Raw genomic sequence first — 21551 nt, forward strand, 5'->3', positions numbered from 1 at the left:
TTCCGGCCCCTCCTCCTCCTCCTCCTCCTCCTCTCAGTGGGCAGCAGCGTGCCACTCAGAATCGGCTCGCGTGCTGTAGGTTGCCGACCCCTGTGATAGAGGTATATAAAATCATGAGTGATGTGGCGAAAGTGAATAAGGAAAAGTTATTTACTTGTTCCCATAATATAAGAACTAGGGGCCACCAAATGAAATTAATGGGCAGCAGGTTTAAAACAAATAAAAAGAAGTTCTTCTTCACACAGCGCACAGTCAACTTGTGGAACTCCTTGCCTAAGGAGGTTGTGAAGGCTAGGACTATAACAGGGTTTAAAAGAGAACTGGATAAATTCATGGAGGTTAAGTCCCTTAATGGCTAATACTTTCTCTAAATAGTGAGTTTTGTGGGCCTACAGACTAATGTAGCTATTTCTAGAGCCCTGCGTGGATACAAAAATGTGGATCTGCATCCGCAAGAATCAACTTGTATCCAACCCACGATCCACACTCCAGCTTTTATCTGTATCCACACTGCACCCGCAGCAGCACACTATCTCACAGTGCCTCTCGGAGGAGCATCTGTGTCTGTGTGCATGCGTGTGTACTGGATAAAGAAATCTATATGGCTTAATAAATGTACACACTACTATTATTGTTATTTTAAATATCAATCTTATTATAGAACAGGCATGAGAACAAATAGCCTTTTACATTAAAAATAATAAAATAAAGTCTCAAGTCAATAATACTCAAAATCACAAACTGAACTGTAAAATAAAAAAGTCTGCCACCTATTTAGCTTGTGATTTATAAAGTCCTCACACTTAGAGCTCAGCAATCCGAGTTTCTTTCCACCTGCCACTGTTCTCCCTGTGGAACCATGCAAGGGGAATACTATCTCAGGGCTACAGTGCTTCATTTTTTCCGGGGCTCAGCAGGTCGTCATCCTAGGCGGGCTGCGAGCAGGGGAGCGAGGAGCAACGACAGGCGTGCTGTTACGCAAGGCCAGTTTCCCCATATGGGCGCAGGAGGGCGGTGCAGGGGTGATGGGCATAGGAGGGGGGGTGAAGGTACTTTCCAGCTGCCCAGCCAATGTTTTGGTAGGTTATCCTCCACGGCCCCCTAGAGGGCTGTGAGTGGGGGAAAGGAGCAACGATAGCAGGCGGTCCGTGACTCCAGATCAGTTTCCTCAAATGGGCACAGGAAGGGGTGCAAGGGTTAGGGGTGAAGGGGGCACAATACAGGGAATAGGAGCGATGGGGGGAATGCAGGGATTAGGGCTGCAGGAGGTTGGTGCAGTGGTATGGGGTGTAGGAGGGGGGTGAAGTAGCTCTTTGGCTGCCCAGCCAGTGCTTAATTTGTGCCGTATCAGGTCAGTTGGAGAGGGAAGCAGCTTCTTCTGCAAAGTAAGTCAATATGGCTTCCTGACTTACTTTGCAGAAGTAGCTGCCTCCCCCTCCAATTGACTTGATATGACAATGAAGTCGGGAGAGGTTTCCTAAATTGCTTGGCTGCTTAAACTGTGGTGATAGGAGCATGGGGGATTTTGCTACCTGTCTTGATGTATCACCTCCCTTTTCTCTGTACATGTGGGGAGAGGGAATATAGGATCTGGAAGGTGTGGAAGTAGCCTCATAGGCTATGAGCTGAAGACAGCTGCTTCCCTGCCTTTGAGATCCTATATTTAGAGCTTTGCGCGGATACAAAATTTGTATCCGCAACCGATCCATGATCCGCAAAAATGGTCTGTGGATATCTGCATCCACGTATGTGTATATCTGCTGATATAAAGCGGATATACACGGATTTGCAGGACTCTAGCCATTTCACTAGTGAATGAACAGTCAACAAAACCAGAAGCTTCCTTCGGCCATCCTTGCTTCAAATTAGAACAGCCTACATAAATTCTTGTCTATGAATAAAATTTTCAAAAGCATCCAGTGACTTAAGCACTTAGGAGTCTGTCTGATTGAAAGTCAACTGGACTTGATCTAAGTCAGATGCATGCTTTTGAAAATTGTATCCTACATGTTTTACTCTAGCAGTTTTCCTGAACTGTAACCTGTGTACAGATACTCTAGGGCTGGCCTTTAAGAATAAAAATAATATTTGGCACTCATATAGCATGCTTCATCCCTTGATCTCAAAGGTGAGTAAATTTGAGGTACAGAAGTGATGTGTCTTACCTTAAGATGCATAGTAAATCTGGTACAGGATGGAATAGAACTCAGCACTTCTAACTCCTAGTGCTCTGCCCTTTCCACTAGGCCATGCTGCCCCCCATAGGAACTTTCTCTGCAATAAAATTTCTGCTAAATAACTATCTCAATCCTGGTACTAATTTCTGGATGTGGATTTGACTTGAAGTTGGTGTTTCTGAAATGCACTCTTTTGGATTTTTCAGTTTCATTCCTCTTTCCCTCTCTAGTATGCAGTGAACACAGCTCCTACTCCAGAAGACCTGATTTTCAGCCAGTACATTTATCGCCCCAAGCTGCGGATTTATGAAGAAGATTGCCAGGTTCTTTCTCAGATGATAGAAGAGTAAGAGAGGGGTTGTGTCTTTTGTCATTCACAGGGAATATTAGTTTTTTGTTTGTTAACCCATCATCTTAGATTTGGCTGCATGCGTGAAGGGAGTAATTCCATTATTTTCCAATGGACAGGTGGAAAAAAGTTCAAGACTGTAGAAAGCCTGTTTAATTTTAAACAAGTAATCATTTAAACCTATGTATTAAAGCTGACTGTGGGAAAGTCTTAGTAGGACTTGTGGGTCTGGAGGTGGGTAGAGATAAATCTGCCAATAGTGATTTAATTTGTTCTTTATCTCATCAGACTTGTAAATGTAACTTAATGTTAGCAAAAGTAAACATTTTTGGACACTTTTATCAAAGACAATAAAAGATAGCAAACAGAAGAAAGAGCATGATGGATTACAATCTGCCATTATCTGTTCTAATTCTCCAGAATTTATCAAGTTAAAATATAGACAGTACGATATCCCAGAGTCTTAAGTTTTCTTGTTCATGATTGATTCTAGTATCTGATTCTTTAGTCACCCCAGCAGTTAAACTGCTAAAACAAAACATAGGAAATAGAATGTAAAAGCCCTCCTAAAAACTTAACAACCACACCACCAATTCCATTTCCTCCTCCGTTGTTCCCTGAACAATTCTGCCCTTCATGCTTATCCTTCCTTCAAAAACAAACAAAACAAAAAAAACAAAAACAAAAAAAAGACAGCTGGGGAAAGCATGAGCTTTGCATCATATTCTGTAGGTATCAAATCTGGACTTGTGCAGATTTGAGATGGAAATAAATTCCAGGTTGCCTCTTGTTTAAACCAATGGATTGTTAGATTATCCATGACAGTAAAGTTAACACAGTATCTCACAGGGAGAGGCAGTCCCTCAAGTAATCAAGGAAAAAGCCACTTGGGAATTTATAGCTCAAAAACACCACCTTAAACTTCACCTGGAACACAACCAGTAACCAATGGAGATATCGGAGCAGCAGACGTTTAATGTGCTTTCAGCATGAAAGCAAGCTGCAACTTTCAAATTCAGCTTCTAGATTTCATTGCAATAATCCAGCCTCAAGGTGACAAAAGTCTCGATAACCATAGCACGGTCCATATAAAAAAAATGGTACAGCCTTTATGCCCCAGGCCGAGGATAAAAAAAAAAGTCACTCTTGGCAAATTTTTACATGGATATCCAATAAAATCTCCAAGTTGTGAATAAAACAGTAGGCGTATCCTGTTAATTGGGGTAGATTCTGATATAATGCAAAGCACTTCTGGGTGCCTTGCTTATTCTGTAAACATTATGGATGAAATCTTGGCCCCACTGAAGTCAAAGGCAAAACTCCATTGACTTCAGTGGGTCCAGGATTTCATCCTAAGTTACCTTGACCTCATCCATGCCCCAATCTTAGACACCAAATAAGTCATTGCACTGCACCAGCCAGTTCAGATATGGAAATAAGTTGAATGACGACAGCATATATGCTGGCTTACATATGTGCTGTCTTACATGACTACAACAAGACCCTTCTCTAACCTTTTTTCATATTTCAGTTTAAAGTTGTGTGCAGGTGTCCAGGATAAACTTTTGGTGGATGTGAATAAGAGCCTCTGGGAGGTGATGAGGACCTTCTCTGACAAAGAGGTAATGCCAACTGTTGCAGTCTTATTGCATGCAGTTATAAAAACTTGAATGGTGACTGGGCATGACTAGCTAATTGTAGGACAAAAAGCAAATTATTATTTATTATAGATCCAAAACTGGCTAGGAGACAGGAAATAAAGAGCTGGAATAAATAATGGTCAATTTTCATCATGGCAAAAAGTTAACAGCAGAATGTCTAAGGATTGTTTATTAGGTCTTGTGCTTAGTACACCTCTACCCCGATATAACGCGACCCAATATAACACAAATTCGGATATAACGCGGTAAAGCAGCATTCCAGGGGGTGGGGCTGTGCACTCCGGTGGATAAAAGCAAGTTTGATATAACGCGGTTTCACCTATAACGCGGCACGATTTTTTGGCTCCCGAGGACAGCGTTATATCGGGGTAGAGGTGTATATTAATCTGGAAAAGGGGAATGAGTTGTAAGGTAGCAAAATTTCATAGGTCTAAGGCCAGAAGGGACTATTTGGATTATCGTGTCTCACTTCTTGTATAACAGGCTGTAGAACATTCCCAAAGTAATCCCGAGAGTATTAGCTTTTAGAAAAATATCCAATCTTGATTTAAAAATTGTCAGCGATGGAGAATCCACAGGACCGTTTGTAAATTGTTCCAATGGTTAATTAGAATAACTGTTAAAAATTTACCCCATATTTCCAGTCTGAATTTTTCTAGTTTTAATCTTCAATTTGACAGTGATACAAAGTTATTTGGGTTAGTTGAGTTAAGAGAAGAGTTAGGAATTTCAGAGGGACCTAACCAAGGTAGGAGAATAGACTACACAATGGCAGATGATGACCAGTGTTGATAAATGCAAAGTAATGCACATTGGATGGAAAATTTTGAACTACTCACACACCTTTCTGGATTCTAAATTAATTCATCAACTCAGGAAAAGAATCGGCATGTGAGTGTAGACCACGCAATGAAGAATTCTGTTCAGTGCACCCCTACAGTCAGAAGAGCAAACAAGATGTTAGGATGTGTAATGAATGTTATGGATAACGCTGTGTCTGTCACGAAAGTCACTGATTCTGTGAGTTTCTGTGACCTCCGTGACTTCTGCAGCGGCTGGTGCTGGCTCAGAGGCTGCCCGAGCCGGGCAGCCCCTGGGCCAGCAGCAGCAGCAGTTTGGGTGTGTGGGAGAGGGCTCAGGGCTGTGGCAGGGAGTTGGGGTGTGGGGCAGCGCTTACCTGGGGAGGGGCACCCCGGCTTCCACCGGCATGTCCCTGCAGCTCCTAGGTGGAGGGACAGAGGGCTCCGCGCACTGAGCAGTGCATGGAGCCCCCCAGGCCGCCCCTCCCCTAGAAGCTGCAGGGACATGCTGGTGGGAGCCTGCCAGCCCCACCAAACCCTGTCCCCCTCCCCAGCACCAGCAGGGGTCCTGGGCCATATGCTGCCACCTGTCTCCACCCCACCCCAGCACCAGCACCCATAGCCTCCTGGCCCAAGTTTTAGTTAAGGGTATATAGTATAAGTCATGGACAGGTCACGGGCCATGAATTTTTGTTTATTGCCCGTGACCTGTCCATGACTTTTACTAAAAATACCCATGACTAAAGCATCGCCTTAGTTATGGATAATACAGAAAATATTATGCCATTATATAAATCAGTGGGCCTCCTTCCATCTGGAATGCTGTATGCAGCATTGGTCACCCCATCTCAAAACAGGGTTTGGAGAAGGACAATGAGAATGATTAGGGGCATGGAAAAATTCTTATATGAAGAAATTGAAAACATTTGGATCTGAAAAAAAGGGGGACACACTAAAAGTATACACAATAATTAATAGTATTGAGAAAGTAGATCAGGAGCTTCACTGTCTCAGTACAAGAACAAAGGGACAATCAATGAAATTAGAATATAGTAAATTCAAAAGTGATAAAGCAATACTTTTTCACACAGTTCATAATTAAACTGTGGAACTCATTGTCACAGGATGTCATTGAGATCAAAAACTTAGCAGGATTCAAAGATGGGTTGGACATTGTTATGGATAACAACTTTTGGATATTTTTGTTATAGTTAATGCTAACAAATGTTACAAGGGATACTAAGCCAATCTCTATTAGGCATTAGAATGAAACCTTCATGTGGAAGTAGATTGTCATGTATCTGTGTGTCTAGAGTGTGGATGGTGCGTGTCTTTAACCCTACCCTGAAGCTTCTGGTGTTGGCTACTATTGGAGCCAAGATATTAGACTAGATGAACCACAAATGTGATCCAGTATGGCAATACCATATATATATATATATGGTATTGGATATATAAATATATATATATAATATATATAAAGTTGGATATATATAATTTTTTTTTTTTTTTAGAGTTGTGCTAAGTGTCTCAGATAACCAGGGTAACAAACTTTCAGAGTACTTAAGGCAAAAAAAAAATGCATATCACGCCTTGTATGTGCTGAAAGCTCCTCTTTTCTGGTTATTTGACATAAGTGTCCAATGCTATTGGTGTTTTGATACTTTGTGTGCTCCTCTACTTTTGAATAAGAGATTTCCAACTTGCTATGTCTTTGCAAAGAATAAAGTACTAAATTATATTAAGACTGATTATCATTATGGAACTTCCTGACCCAAATTTTTGATTCCTGGTGTGTAGAGCCCTGTGTGGATACAAAAATTTTATTCACATCGTATCCACAAACATGGTCCCTGCCCCAAAGAGGATTGTGATGGACTTCCCTGGGATGCAATCCGGAACTGGGGTACCGCTGAGCCCTCTGGTATACCAGCCTGGGCTTCGTCTCGCGCTGTGAGGCAGTGACAAGCTGAAATCCTCTCCAGACCTTATACTTACACAGCCATACACAAGCAGGGACACCCCAAGCTGCAGTTACATGAATGTTTCTCCTAGCCACTCATGAACCAAGAATAGAGAGGTTCCAGCCAGTCTCCTATTCCCCCCACCCTCCAACTCCACAGTCTAGGACCCCAGAGCTGTACCATCTTGCCCTGGTCTAAAGCCTGACCAGTGTAAGTTTATTTCCCAGTCCACCTCTCCCTCAGTGTGGAAAGAACAATGCATCAGCCCCTGTTCCTAAGCAGATTTACCTTTGCACTTCTAACAACACACTCTTTTAGTAAAAATATAAAACAAATTTATTAACTACAAAAATATTTTAAGTGATTATAATTAATAATGTATAGCTCAAAGTTGGTTACCTAAGAAATAAACAAAATCGCAATCTAAATGTATTAAACTAGATAAGATTTGAAATAAGCAGTGTCTTACCCTGATGGTACCAACAGTCCACCAATCTTCCACACATAGGCAGTGCTTTCTTCTTTCTCGCCTGGGACCCCGTCCCCCTGATCAGTCTTTCTTCCTCAGGTGTTTCCAGGTTGTTCCCCATACAATATGATGGGGGCTAATTTAGCTACAAGAAGTCAGGAAAAAGATCTTGGAGTCATCGTGGATAGTTCTCTGAAAATGTCTGCGCAGTGTGCAGAGGCAGTCAAAAAAGCAAACAGGATGTTAGGGATCATTAAAAAGGGGATAGAGAATAAGACTGAGAATATATTATTGCCCTTATATAAATCGATGGTATGCCCACATCTCAAATACTGCGTACAGATGTGGTCTCCTCATCTAAAAAAAGATATACTGGCACTAGAAAAGGTTCAGAAAAGGGCAACTAAAATGATTAGGGGTTTGGAACAGGTCCCATATGAGGAGAGATTAAAGAGGCTAGGCCTCTTCAGCTTGGAAAAGAGGAGACTAAGGGGGGATGTGATAGAGGTATATAAAATCATGAGTGATGTGGAGAAAGTGGATAAGGAGATGTTATTTACTTATTCCCATAATACAAGAACTAGGGGTCACCAAATGAAATTAATAGGCAGCAGGTTTAAAACAAATACAAAGAAGTTCTTCTTCATGCAGCGCACAGTCAACTTGTGGAACTCCTTACCTGAGGAGGTTGTGAAGGCTCGGACTATAACAGCGTTTAAAAGAGAACTGGATAAATTCATGGTGGTTAAGTCCATTAATGGCTATTAGCCAGGATGGATAAGGAATGGTGTCCCTAGCCTCTGTTTGTCAGAGGATGGAGATGGATGGCAGGAGAGAGATCACTTGATCATTGCCTGTTAGGTCCACTCCCTCTGGGGCACCTGGCATTGGCCCCTGTCGGTAGATAGGATACTGGGCTAGATGGACCTTTGGTCTGACCCGGTACGGCCATTCTTATGTTCTTATGTGTGTTGTAGGGGGTTTGAGGCCAATGGTGATGTCACTTCCCCCTTTTATAGTTTCTTCCATGTGGAGGGGACTTCATTGTTACAAGCAAAGCCCCAGCACAGTTAGTGGAAAAATACAGGCACAGGATGAAGTTTAATATCACATGATCTAGTCACATGCCCTTGCATGCTTCGATAAGTCATAGCAGCCATTATCCATATATTGGCTCAAGCATCCACAGGAAAGCTCATCAGGTGAGGCTAAGCCTTTCCCATGGCCCATTGTTTTCGTTGATGGGCAATTACCATGAATAGACCGTTCACAATTTGCTGGCTAGACTGGGTGTAAATTAACTTATGGGAGTTACCCAGGAGCAAGCACATTTGAAATACAGATGCATAGTCAATATTCATAACTCCAGATACAAAAATGATACATGCATACAAATAGGATAATCATATGCAGCAAACCATAACTTTTCCATTAACACCTCACATGACATATTTTGTACAAGATTCATCATAATTATATCACAATCATATCATAATCCTATCACAATGGTGAATATGGGGTGCAGAGTTTCACAAGGATATCTGCAGATTTGCAGGGCTCTGGATATAAAACTTGGATCCGCATCCATCCGTGATCCACAAACATGGTCCATGGATACCTGCAGATTTGCAGGGCTCTACTTGTGACTCATATATGCTGCTACCAGATAGCTGAATCAGTCCCAAAGACTAACATTATGTAACTTTCTAATTCACCTTGCCTATTGTTGTTCTTCCCATCCATTGCAGCTGAAGAACTTTGGAACAGAGTTGAATAAAATGAAATCCTGTTTCACCAAGAAGAGTAAAGTCCTGGCTCACAAGGGGAAAGTGAAATTGTATGACAATTTGGTGCAGAACACACAGGTATTAGGGTTGGAGAAGGGAAGAGGGTGGTAGAGGGCCATTAGGGATTCCTGATTTATTTATTTAATTTATATTTAAAATTTGTAAGGTGAGTTGTGACTATCAAGTTATGCACATAACTATCCTATGTAAATATGCATCCTATTACTGTTAATCTCCTACTTACTCCCTCATATTGTCGCATCTTATTTTAAATTTGATTGGGAACACTTTAGGGCAGGGGCAATATCTTTCTATGCACTTACACAGTGGGGACCGTGCTCCTGATTCAGACCTGTGGATGCTACACACTACAAAGTATAAAAGGGGAGGGAGAGTAGCAATGACATGGGCACTGCTATCTTCTTACAGTGTGATCATATTTTACTACAAGTAATGAGAGAGTGGGGATATCGGCATAGGCCACCAGTCAGAGAAATAAATGCAGCATTTGTCCCAATGTGAAGGACATCTCAGAATTTGCTTATTTCTTAAAGAGTCAAACAGGTTAGCATTTGCTAAAAAAAAAATCTTCTCAGTTAGCACCCTGCATCATCTCTCCTCTTCTTGAGAAAAGTGATTGAAAGATTATGGCAAAGCAGCTTTGGTATAATCTGAAATCCTGTGATTGCCTTAACTGCTCTATCTGGTTTTAGGTCAAAGTATGGTAGATTGCATTGGTTTCATTGGTCCATCTCCTAGCAAGCAGAGATCAGTGTGAGAGTCCTAGCAAACACAGAACTATTATTTAAATGCAGCCATAGATTTATGTGAAAATATATTACTAAACAAAAATGAAACATAATTGTTTAATTTTGCCCTTAGATCCAATGGGAGAAACTACAGTCAAGAATAGCAAAAGTGGATGAATTCCTCAGGGAGATGGATAGTTGTCTTTTAGCTCTGGAAACAGGTAAGTGTTTCAGATACCAGTTCAAGAATTTTCATTTACTGGAGTGTAAACACCTCTTAACTTCTTTGGAAGAGCTACTATTCAAATGATCACTTACAAGCAGAAACTAGAGAAGGGGTGTTTGAGCATTACAACTCCTGTTCTATGAGTAACTTGTCTGTATGAGGCTGGTAGGGTAGGCCTGTGATTGTAGATTTGGCTTAAGGGAACCTTGTAAGTAGGACGTGGAGACTAAGTGACCAGTTTTTGTTTTTTTTTCCTAATATATTTCGGTGCTCGAGACAAATGTGCGCCATGAGTTTCAAAACTGCTATAATGAGATATAGCACAAATAAGATTTTTACCCATCATCCACTCCTACCTGAAATTTTCTGTGTAAATTGTAGAACTACAGACTTCTTGTCATGTGTGTCCATATTGTCATTTTTGACAAAGTAACACTGCAGCTCATTATTATAATAGCTGAAGACAACTGAAACCTAAACATTGAGCCTGACATTCATACAAAGAGAGGCTGTATTCTTGCAGGAGTCACGGCTGTGCCTCAGAATAGTATGGTGGGTAGAGAGTGGCTTCTAACGCTTCTTTCCTTTAGTTACTAAGTTGGAAGATTGTGAAGCAGATATCAGTGATCCAGTGGCAGAATGGGAGTCCAAAGTGAGAAACTCTGAGAAAGGTAATGGGGCCACCTGAGATGCATTTCTCTTAATGAACTCTGAGGGTGGAAAGGTTTGTGGCCCAGAGTAGAGGATATGTACCTCCAGGCTAGTGTGAAAGCAAACACTGAAGGTGAGCATCTTACCACCACAGTTATCTTCACTGGGTTGGGAGATGGCTATCCACATAAACCATCCTTTCTGCATTTTATGGCCTTTTTTCTGGAAAATCAGAACTTGGAATACAGTGAGCTGAAAAGAACATGAGCTGGCTACAATGCTTTGTTCTCCAAGTGCTGAATAATTGCCCATTTCTACTGACATCCTAGCAAGGGTAACTACCATCACCCTGGGATCTCTCCTGATGTTGAGAACCAGGGCTGCACAGCCAGTCAGGGTTTTTTTTCATGCTTCTCGTACTGCTTGCAGATCTCTTTCATAGCTTTTTTTAAATTTCTTAGAGCTTGAAAACCTCAAAGCCCAAGAAGAGGAGCTTCAAAGGTAGAATTTTACACAATGATTTTTTTACCTTTATTTAAAGCCTGCATGTGCACTCAGGTTCTAGAGATTGTATCAGGGTGCTTTGTCTTCCCAGGAGCATCTGATTTTATTGCTATATTTCTATAGGGATCTGTCAAATTTGGAGGTTCAGAAGAAGCAGGGGTTTTCTGAGATAAAACGTCTGCAGAATAAAGCAAGTGATTGTGAGGAGCTCCTCGACAAATACAAGTAAGGGAAGGAAAGGGTCTTCACCTTTGATTTTTATCCCAGAGATCAACCAGTTCCCTCTCCTCACATTGGTAGTGCTAATGTATTTTTAATTGATGCTACATTTGGGAGCCTATCTCCTGGCAATATAGGATTAAAGTAAAGCTTCTGTGAGTTTAGTGAATAGTAGGATGAACTGATTTTATATACATAAGGGTTATTGCAAAATCTCTTCCTATAGAGGTCTCCTCCCCTTCCAAAATGAGTATTTTTGTTTTAATGTTTAGTGTTACTTCTTAATAGAATACAAACTTTTCAATATTTCCTGGAAGGTCATGCTCATGCTACTGTTTCCATCTGATTTGATGATCCACAGGAACAAAAAAGTGCCAGCTACCATTAGCACATTTATGTGGTGATAGATGTTGTATGTACATCTAGTACTTTTATCTTTTTCCACTTTTTCATTGGTTGTAACTCAGGTTTTTCTTCTTTAGCTTCACTGAATGGGAGATCAGTGACTGGAGTGATCAACACGCAATGTTTACCTTCCTTTATGATTCTATAGAACTGACTATCACATTCGGACCATCAGTGGGTGAGTGGCAAAATTTGGCAGGAGCTTTTTCCGGTTTACAAACCAAAAGGTTTACATAATATAAATCCATCGGATCAGGCTGACATCTTTAGACCTTATACTAGTAGAAGAGGGCAAACATACTAGAGTGGAAGCACTCAAACTGTGAGTTAAGCTAGTTATGAATTGGAGTCCGGGCCTGATTTTTTTTTAACAAAAGGATTAAATTATACAACCTAGATGTCTGCTTCTGGAGAGAGATTTCTGAGGTGTTAGGAAGTCCGCACAGTCTGGAAATACACACTTATGGTTTGTTTTTGGTCTCTCACAGATGGTGCTGTTTTCAATGGCAATCCCTGCAGAAAGATTGTTGATATGAGCTTTGAATCTCTGTTGGATGGTAAGGCTCTGAAGTGGCTTGCTGCTCTGATCCTTGGGTTTGCCTGTTTATGGGAAGGTATCTTCACACTTGCACTTTATCTGCAAGTGCATTGCCTGACAGCCCCCAAAAGATTATTGATTACAAATATAAACAGTTCTGAAGAATAATTCTTTCTTTTGTCTTACAGAAGAAAAAGCTCCACTTTCATCATGTCTAGTCCAAAGGCTCATCTTCCAGTTTATTGAAAGTCAGGGTTCCTGGCAGACAAAATGCCCAACAATGCACCACCTGCCCCAGGTAATGTTCCAAGAAGCAAAACTACAGAGCCCTGAGAAGATGATCATGGAATCTGTTTTGTTCAACAGAATAAGATGATATTCTTTAACAATGATTTCTTAAAATAAAGTTCAGCCTTGAATTAATGAATATTCTGCTGCTTAAGTGTTTGCCATAAGGAAAGTGATTCTAAAGCTGTAGTTTCACTCAATCATAAATCATACAGTAAAGTATGTGGTTCTGCTCTGAATGGTGACTGTTTAACTGTAGATTCCTCAATCAATAGATCTGTTCCCTGATTGAAGTCTGCTTGCTTTACGATTGGAATAAGTTTTACTACTTCTGTTAGCATTACAGAGCCAGCACAACTATCCAAGACAGAAATTCTATTCTGGTTCCTACATAATTAATAGAATAGTGGTTTTAATTGCAGAACCAAATTTGGCCTTCCCACAAGGATGCAGAGGTATATTTGAGGGCAGAATTTGGGCAGCAGAATTTTTATCTATAGTAATACTTGACCAGTTTCATTTTTAGATCCCAGACTGAGTGTAGAGCTAGCAGTCAAGATTATGGGGTTTTTTATGTACTTTCTAGAATAGAATTGCAATTTAAAATGTTATATAGCTTACAAGAGTGACCTATAATGTGATTACTTTTTCTGACTGTCCACTTAGATGCTGCATGAGGTCTCATTAGTGGTGAATCGCTGTCGACTCTTAGGAGAAGAGATTGAGTTTTTGAACAGATGGGGTGGAAAGTTTAATCTTCTGAAGACAGAAGTGGATAATACAAAGTGAGTGATTAAAGTTCAAACCTACTCCAATTCAACCCCCAAAAAAGTGCTGTTAGTGACTACTCACAAACGGAAGACTTTGAAACACACTTTCCATTTAACTTTAATAATGGAAGCCAGCTGACATCCAAAAATTTCATTGTTTTTGTTTCAGAGTTTGTTTTTGTTTTGTTATTGTTTTTGTTTGTTTGTTTTTGGGTGGTGGTGCTGGTGGTTTGTTTTTTGTTTACAAATTCAGCATCTTTTAAAAAAACAAAACCCTAACTTCAGAATAGCAGAAAATGAACAGTTCATGGATTCTATCAGCTTCCTTATTAACATATCTTTCATCACTTGCTACCTGCCACTTTGACACATACCTCTATCCAAAGCATTTTAGATCAGGGTGCAGCAACGTACAGAAAGTCAGGACCAAGAGTAGTTCTGCAAATAGATGTAGCTGTGTATTCCACTTAGGTGTGTGCGCACCCAGCACACTGAAGCTGGAGAATTTTGCCTAGCAGTACCAGTAGAGGGGCAGTGCTCATACCTCATGGCCACAGCCCCTCCCTGGCTATATGGGGCAGCGTCACCCCGAAACCTGCCCCTCCTATGCCCCCCAGTTCCTTCTTTCCACTTGTGGCTGGAGTCAGAGCTCTGTGTGGTCTTAACCTCTCACTATTTTAGTGTTTTTTCTAGTTGTATATAGTTAATTAGTACCCTTAGTAGTAGTTAAATTAGTGTTAGCTGTATTTAGTTAAGTACTCCCTTCTGATAACCTTGCCAGGGTTTAAACATTGTCTGTCGTGTCGGGGAGCGATCTCTAATAACAATCCTTCGGACGTGGAGTTTGCTGTGTTTGGGTGAGGCCCACATCTAGGAGCAGTGTTCGATCTGTAAATCAATCACAAAATGAACTCAAGTGGCTAAGGGCCTTTGCCTAAAACAGCACCTGCTTGAAGAGGCCATGTGGCTTCCTTTGACAACAAAGCCCTTGTTGGATCAGAGGTTGCCCTGGGGTTCTCAGAGTGCTGTCACTTTGTGCCCTGGAGCAGGTGTCTCTCCAAAGAGACAGAGGAACCGTTCCCTGTGGAGTATACCAATGAAAAGGTCGCATAAGACCAATCAAGACTACTCTAGATCTTGTGAGGACTCTTTTGCCTCTTCCAGGAAGAGCATGGAGCAGCACAGAGTTAGTGCCAGCCTCTCTACCGCTCCCCAGGACTGAGTAGGGAGGTTAGAGATCCTGTTAGATTGTTTCCATGTCGGTAGCATGCCAGGTGGCTGCAGACCTCCTTTGCCTTTCTGTCCTGACCTCTCCTTTGGTCCTGGACTTTGCCACGGCTAAGTCATATTTAGCCCCATTGGCTGGATAGGCCACTGAATCCTTATGTCTCCCCGATGTTCCCCTTCCACAGTCTGTGGAACTGGGGAAGTACCAGGCTCAATGCAAGGGACCTTGGCACTGGGAAACTCCTTGGCACTGTTGCAGTTGGCGCTGCAGATGTTACTGTGGTGGCGCTCATCACCTTCCGTTTCAGCACCATCAATCACCTCGGTACCAGGGCCAACGTTGGGGTCAACTCTACTTCCACCACCAGAAACAACGGAGGTGTACTCGGTGCCAGCAATACCATTTCCACTGTCAGTGTCAGTTTCCTCTTCGATGTGGGCTACGGATGAGTCAGACTGGTTGCTCGCACCCTCAGGGCTGGCTCCATCTTTATCCCCTTAAGCTCAGGACTCATCAGCATCCAGATTAGGATCTTCCTCTCCTCTCCCACTTTCCATTGCCTGACTCACAGCGGGGGCCATTTATGGAACGCTGTTGCTATCAGAATTGGTGCTTATCTTGCGGTCAGGAAGCCTATTGGCCACCAATGCCCTTACCGATACTGTGGAATCCATGGATGCTCCTCATCTTGCCCTAAGGCGAGGTCACCAAGCAAGTCTGTGATGGTGAGTGTCAATCCACCACAGGCCCAGGCACTGGTAAACCTTCCCATCACCTCCAGTCTCATCCATCCAGGTCCATTGGTCCTGGAGCAGGATCTGGCTCTGGCACAGTTAACCGCTTCCTCTTTATCCCTAAACAATTCTGTATTGCCAAGCTCTTCCTCTCCTTTAGTACCAGTGGATGCCAGGACCTCCCTCAGTATTCAGGAGAAGTTTCTCTAGAAGAATACCCATATGTTGGATATCTTGCAGCCATCTCTCCCTGTGAGAGTCACCCCCCCTCCGCCCCCACTAACAATGCACTCCTAAAGCCTGCTACAGTTCTCTGGAGCACTCTGGATTCAGTACTGCCTAATGTGAAACCCATGGAGAAATTCTACTTCATTCCAGTGCAGGGATTTGAGGGGTTTTAGTCCCATAATGCCCCAAACTCCATGGTTGTAACTGTGGTGAACAATAGAACCCAACAGGGCAGGTTTATTTCCACTCCCACCGACAAGAACCCTAAATGGATCATCCTGATGGGTAGGAAGATTTACACCGTCTCTTCCTTGCAGATGTGCATTGCTGACCAGCAGGAATTGCTGTCCAAATACGATTTTCTGAACTGGATGGCTGTCTAAGTTTGCAGACTAGCTGCCCGAAGTCTTGAGGAAGAACTTCCAGGAATTTATCACTGAGGGCTGCTTGGTGGCTAAGGCTTTGTTGCAGTCTGCACTGGATATGGTCGGAGAGTTCAGCCAGAGTGATGGCCTCGGCAGCAACCGTGAGAAAAGCATCTTAGCTGCAGAATTTGGGCATTGCTCCCAATGTGCGACAGGCCATAAAAGATTTGCCCTTCGATGGACAAGTGCTTTTTTGGACAAGACAAATGAGACTCTGCACTCTAGGGCTATCCTACGGTTCTTGGGGATGTACACACCGGCAATGGAGAGGCACCACTGCTGTGGTCAATAGCAGCAGCAGTATCATCAACAGCATGCATTTGGGAAGCCTTTCCCTCCCCCCAGGACAGTGGGACTACTCCAGAAAGGGGCATAGGTCCAGGAGGAGGAGGCATTCGGGTCTGGGGTTTGATCAATTCCACACACCTTCACCCGGCACCCCCCGAGCACCTGTTTTGACTCCTTGGTCCAGAGCAGTGTTCCAGTGGTCACTCCCTTCTTCCCGTCCCCTTTGTTTGGGGACTGGCTGACTTGCTTTCACTATGCTTGGGGTTTGCTCTCCAGAGACAGCTGGGTCCTAAGTACCATCAGATTGGGCTACACCATCCAGTTCCTTTTCACCTCTTCCCCAACCCTCCCTCCCCATTCCTCTTTAGGGACCCCTCTCACAACATACTGCTCCTTGAGCAGGTTTGCTCGCTATTGGCTTTGAGAGCGGTAGAGGACGTTCTGCCAGAACACTGGGGTCAGGGCTTCTAATTTCAGTGTTTCTGGTGTCCAGATCCAAGGAAGAAATGAGACCTATTCTTGACCTTCGTAGCCTCAACAAATATATCAGATACATGAGGTTCTGAATGGTCACTCTATTGACTGACTTCCCTGTGTTGTCTCAGAATGTCTGGTTTGCTGCTCTGGACCTTCAGGATGCGATTCACGTGACGATTTTGCCGAGCCACAGGCTATTCCTTTGATTCATCATAGTGGAGCACCATTTTCAGTATACGGTGCTTCTCTTTCGCCCCTGGGGTTTTTACCAAGTACACGTTCATGGTGATGGTGTACCTCAGGAAGAAAAAAATCAACATCTTCCTGTACCTGGATGACTGGTTACTGAGAGGCAGGTTCAGAGAGGAAGTCCTTTCCTACGTCGATGCTACATTGCGCTTGCTTGACTGTCTGGGTCTCATCTTAAATACCAGTAAGTCAACTTTGGTTCTTGCTCAGAAAATCGAGTTCATTGGGGCTCTACAAGTTTGAGAGCATTTTTGCCTACCAAGAGCTTTCAGGCGATTTGCCACCTTTGCCTCAGTCTGTAGTCTCAGTCTTCCACAACGGTTTGGACATTTGCAGGGCTATGTGGGCATCCATTCATACATTTACGAACCATTATGCCATTACGCATCTTCCAGGGCAGACGCAAGCTTTGGTAGGGCTGTCCTGTAATCTTTGTTTGAGTAGGCTGTAAGCCCTGCCTTCTTGGGTGGGTACTGCTTGTGAGTCACCTAAGTGGAATATACGGCTGCATCTACTCGAAGAAGAAATGGTTACTTACTTTAACTGTGGTTCTTCGAGATGTGATACAGACATGTATTCCGTGACCCACTTCTGTCCCCTCTGCATCAGAGTCTACTCTCTGCATGTTTGGTGTGAAGGAACTGAGGGGGGTTGGGGCACCCCCACCTAATATGGCCAAAGGAGGGGCTGTGGCCACAAGGCACAAGCACTCCCCATTTATGGTACTACTGGGCAAAATTCTCTAGCTTTGGTGCGCTGAGTGTGCACACATCTAAGTGGAATACACAGCTACATCACATCTCAAAGAATCAGTTACAGTAAGTAACTGTCTCTTTCTTACAGTTGGTCTTCAGGGAAAAAAATCAAAACAACAAAGCGAAGACATCTTAAGTTTGCTTCAGCCAGGTAGAAAAACCACAGTGCTTAACTTAAAGTTCATATAAAGCACAGTAATCCTTCATTTTCCCAGTTCCCACTTTCCTGTGGTGCTTCCTTGTCCTGTGGCATGGCTGGGCTGAGCTGGACAAGTACTTACTCTTCACTGCAGGATCCCTCTTCCAGATTCCCACTGCCTCTTTGTATCCCTGTTCTAGTTAACCCTTTCTCTATGTTCCTTAATGTGGGGTATATACACATCATCACAGGCTGGTTTTTTTGGTAATATCCCTCACTAATATTCTGTGTCCCTCATCACAACATAACAACAAAAGAAAAGGCAGTACTTTTTAGCGAGGTCAACAAAACAAATGTGCAGTTACAGATTTGGAGAAATGAGGGTTTTGTTTTTTATTTTTTGAAGGGTAGAAATCCAGAAAAGGAATCTTTCCTCTCCCTTCCTGCCCTAGTCTTTCCAAAACAATTCTGCCCTAAGACAAAATGGGACATATTAACCTTTAGGGAGATTGGTTTCTTCTGAGGGGAACTTGGGCCTTATTACTTAAAATGGGAAGATTCCTTCAACCTTACCTACTGCTACACGATAAACAAATTCTATTGATGCTCTTCAAGAATATAAAGTGAGGCTGTGTATAATGTCTGTGTTAAGACACTAGGCTTTCACATCTGGAGACACAATTTCAAAGGAAGCTGTATTATAGGAAGCCATGACTTAACCCTTTGCATGTACATTTTGTTTTCCATGCAGAGTGAAGCTCTTGTTCTCCACTTCCACAGCTTTTGCAAAGTTTGAGGTGACATTCTCTTTATCTGCCAACTACCCATCAGCTCCACTCCCTTTCACTGTCCAAAAACGTATTGGGAACCTTGGGTGAGTAGCAAAGGCAGAAGAATAAAGGACTTCGGGCATATTTTTCACTTCAAAGCAGGGAACAGGAAGTTAAATGCTAATAAGTATACTGTCAGAAGTTCATCTGAGATGATTTCTTTTTGTCTTTCCCAGCCATGATGAAATTTCTGCTGTTGTGTCCAATGTGCCACTGGGCACCAACTACCTGACGAGAATGGTCAAAATGATTCATCATAACTTGCTCCAGGGTTCCCTGATCGTTCACTAAATCCACTCAGATCAATACAGTTCTCAAGTTGGATGTCTGTCCTCTTCAAAGTTACAAGAGTTGCCAGCTTCTTTTAATGCTATGAGAATCTGATTTAGCAACTGACTGTGAAATCTCAGTAAGCCTACTACCAAGCACCTCTCCTATACCAAAGCATGTTGAGGGAATGCAGAAATCTGTAGAGCCAAGGAGGAATTTCAGATGGCTTCCATTAACTTGTCCCACTTTTCTCATATTTTTTTTTCCTCTTCCCCAACCCCTCCAGCCACTGCTGGTTGTGGTTTCCCTTTTGTTACACCGCCACATAAAAGAAATTCTAGCTCCTATAACCACCAGAATTAGCCTGATAATTTCTCTCTGGTTTGTTATTACCAAGGTCTATTGTCTGTCTTCCAAGGTTTGCATGACTGGAAGTTACTATCACTAACTAGCCCAGATTTTAAGTTTGATTATATCAGCTGACTTGGAATGTCTCTCAGATCACAGAAACTATCATTCTGGTTTCTGCTGCTTGACAAAATTATAATTTACAAAATTCACAAGTGGCATGCACAGTTAGAAGTTTCTCTTTAAGGTTACAGATCCCTGTTTCTAACCATTGATTTTGCAGTGCAACAGAACCCAAAGTCACATGGATCAAGTTGTGAACTTTTCCTTGTGCTATTTGGTTCTAATCATTCTGCATATAGAGCCTTTTCTATTGCTAAGGTGTTAAGCTATTTGATGCACTTACTTAGGCTAGGCTCCCTATTTCTCAAAGGGGTAAGCAGGCTAAATATGTAAATCTGCTTTTGCTTAATGTGTTCAACAGGTGACATGGTAGGAGATGTTCAAAAGGGCTGGATCTAGCAGGCACACTTCTAGCACTGACCATTAAGTTACTGTCTTGCTTGAGGCAGCTGTTTCCTTAGAAAAAACTCTGTGGTGATTTTCATTAAATAGATGGACTTTTCTCTGCCTAAACAGAGACCCAAATAGTTTTTCCTCTCTTTTTATCTGCAGTATTGGTACAAATGGTTAAAATAGATACAACAAATCCAGCTAAACAAATTCCAGCTATCTGAAAATGTCTTATGATGTGCACTATGGTCTCAGAAACAAGCAGCTCTTTTAGCTGTATTTCAGTCAAATTGATCATGTTTTGCTTAATTATTTTATAATTAAGTTTCTAAGGATCCTTTTAGTAATTCTAATGAAACTGACACTACTAGACTTTTTGCTTTACCTTTAGGGATACTTTATGGCAAAACTTTTTTAAAATTTCATCATAAATTCATGTTTCTTCCAAATACAATCTCCTTTACCTGTCCTCCTTTTGTGTCCTCACTGGAATAGGATCCTTGTTTAGCAAACCACCCATATCATTGTTTCCTTTAACTCTTTGTACTGATCCTGGTAATAGATAAACTAGTAACAAATTCTAAACATTTGCTGAATGCCCTGGAGAAGTTGGTGTATAATTTGCCACAGAAATCACTAACTGACATCCTGTCTGTCCCCAAGTTTCCTATAAATTGCATAAGCTTGTAATGTTCTACGAGCCTTAAGAAACAATCAGTGCACTATATTTCAAAACTAGGAGATCTGAATAATACCTTTGGCATACTCTGGACTGTTTTATTAGTCTTAATAGTCAAGTACATTCTTCAGATTGTTGGGACTGACATAGTCATGTCCTGGGTAAACAGACCCTGTTCTTATGGTGTTGAAGCATCTAGCACTTCTCAACTCTCCGTTCTGTAGGTGCCTGACCGTTTCTATCTGTCTGTAAAATATAAGAATTTTAAAATGTGTTTTCAGATGTTTAAGCATTGATATATTTTTATGAAGTTCTCTGGTTTTTACAATTTTTTCTTCTACAGAAGGTAGTGAAAGACTCATTAAACATTTGTATTAATACTTTCCTTCTCTTCTTTACTGTGAAATAATTTAGAAGTTAAATGGATATTGTCAACTCATATCAGATTTCCATCTGAAAATTTATCTGATAGCATGGGAGTAACTTTTGTCATTACCTGTAAATTATTACAGCAATATATTTCTTCTGTCTTTTGTTTGTAAATTTGACAGTATTTGTGTGTGTTGCACTGTTTCTCCTGTATATAGTCTTAATTTCCTCCATTGTCTGTGCATGACTTTCACAAAACAGGAGAAAAAATGTATATAAAAATACCTAGGAAAATGACCACAAATTGGCAGAAGACTCTTGAGACTCTTGCAGTACTGGAAACTACTTTTAATGCATTTAAAAATATATATATTTAAATTGATGAAGTATTGATCTTTTTAACCAGCAGAGGGTGCTCCTGCAATACTTCATAAAGGGCTATGCTGCATGGTGGTAAACAAA

At 41.9% G+C, this 21551-nt stretch overlaps 1 protein-coding gene across 1 annotated transcript in view; it reads left to right on the top strand.

Moving 5' to 3' along the window:
• The window catches only part of KNL1 (kinetochore scaffold 1), a 48046-nt gene extending 27928 nt beyond the window's left edge, over window positions 1-20118 (top strand). The window contains 13 exon segments of the mRNA XM_034769283.1: window positions 2408-2523; window positions 4058-4148; window positions 9169-9285; window positions 10090-10177; window positions 10773-10853; window positions 11295-11334; window positions 11461-11562; window positions 12039-12139; window positions 12450-12518; window positions 12688-12797; window positions 13454-13572; window positions 18832-18954; window positions 19087-20118. Of these exon segments, the coding sequence (XP_034625174.1) occupies window positions 2408-2523; window positions 4058-4148; window positions 9169-9285; window positions 10090-10177; window positions 10773-10853; window positions 11295-11334; window positions 11461-11562; window positions 12039-12139; window positions 12450-12518; window positions 12688-12797; window positions 13454-13572; window positions 18832-18954; window positions 19087-19201 (1272 nt within the window). The 3' untranslated portion in view covers window positions 19202-20118.
• Window positions 20119-21551: the final 1433 nt, after the last annotated feature.

This window comes from Trachemys scripta, chromosome 4 (genome assembly GCF_013100865.1).
Source record: "Trachemys scripta elegans isolate TJP31775 chromosome 4, CAS_Tse_1.0, whole genome shotgun sequence".
NCBI classification, from domain to species: domain Eukaryota; kingdom Metazoa; phylum Chordata; order Testudines; family Emydidae; genus Trachemys; species Trachemys scripta.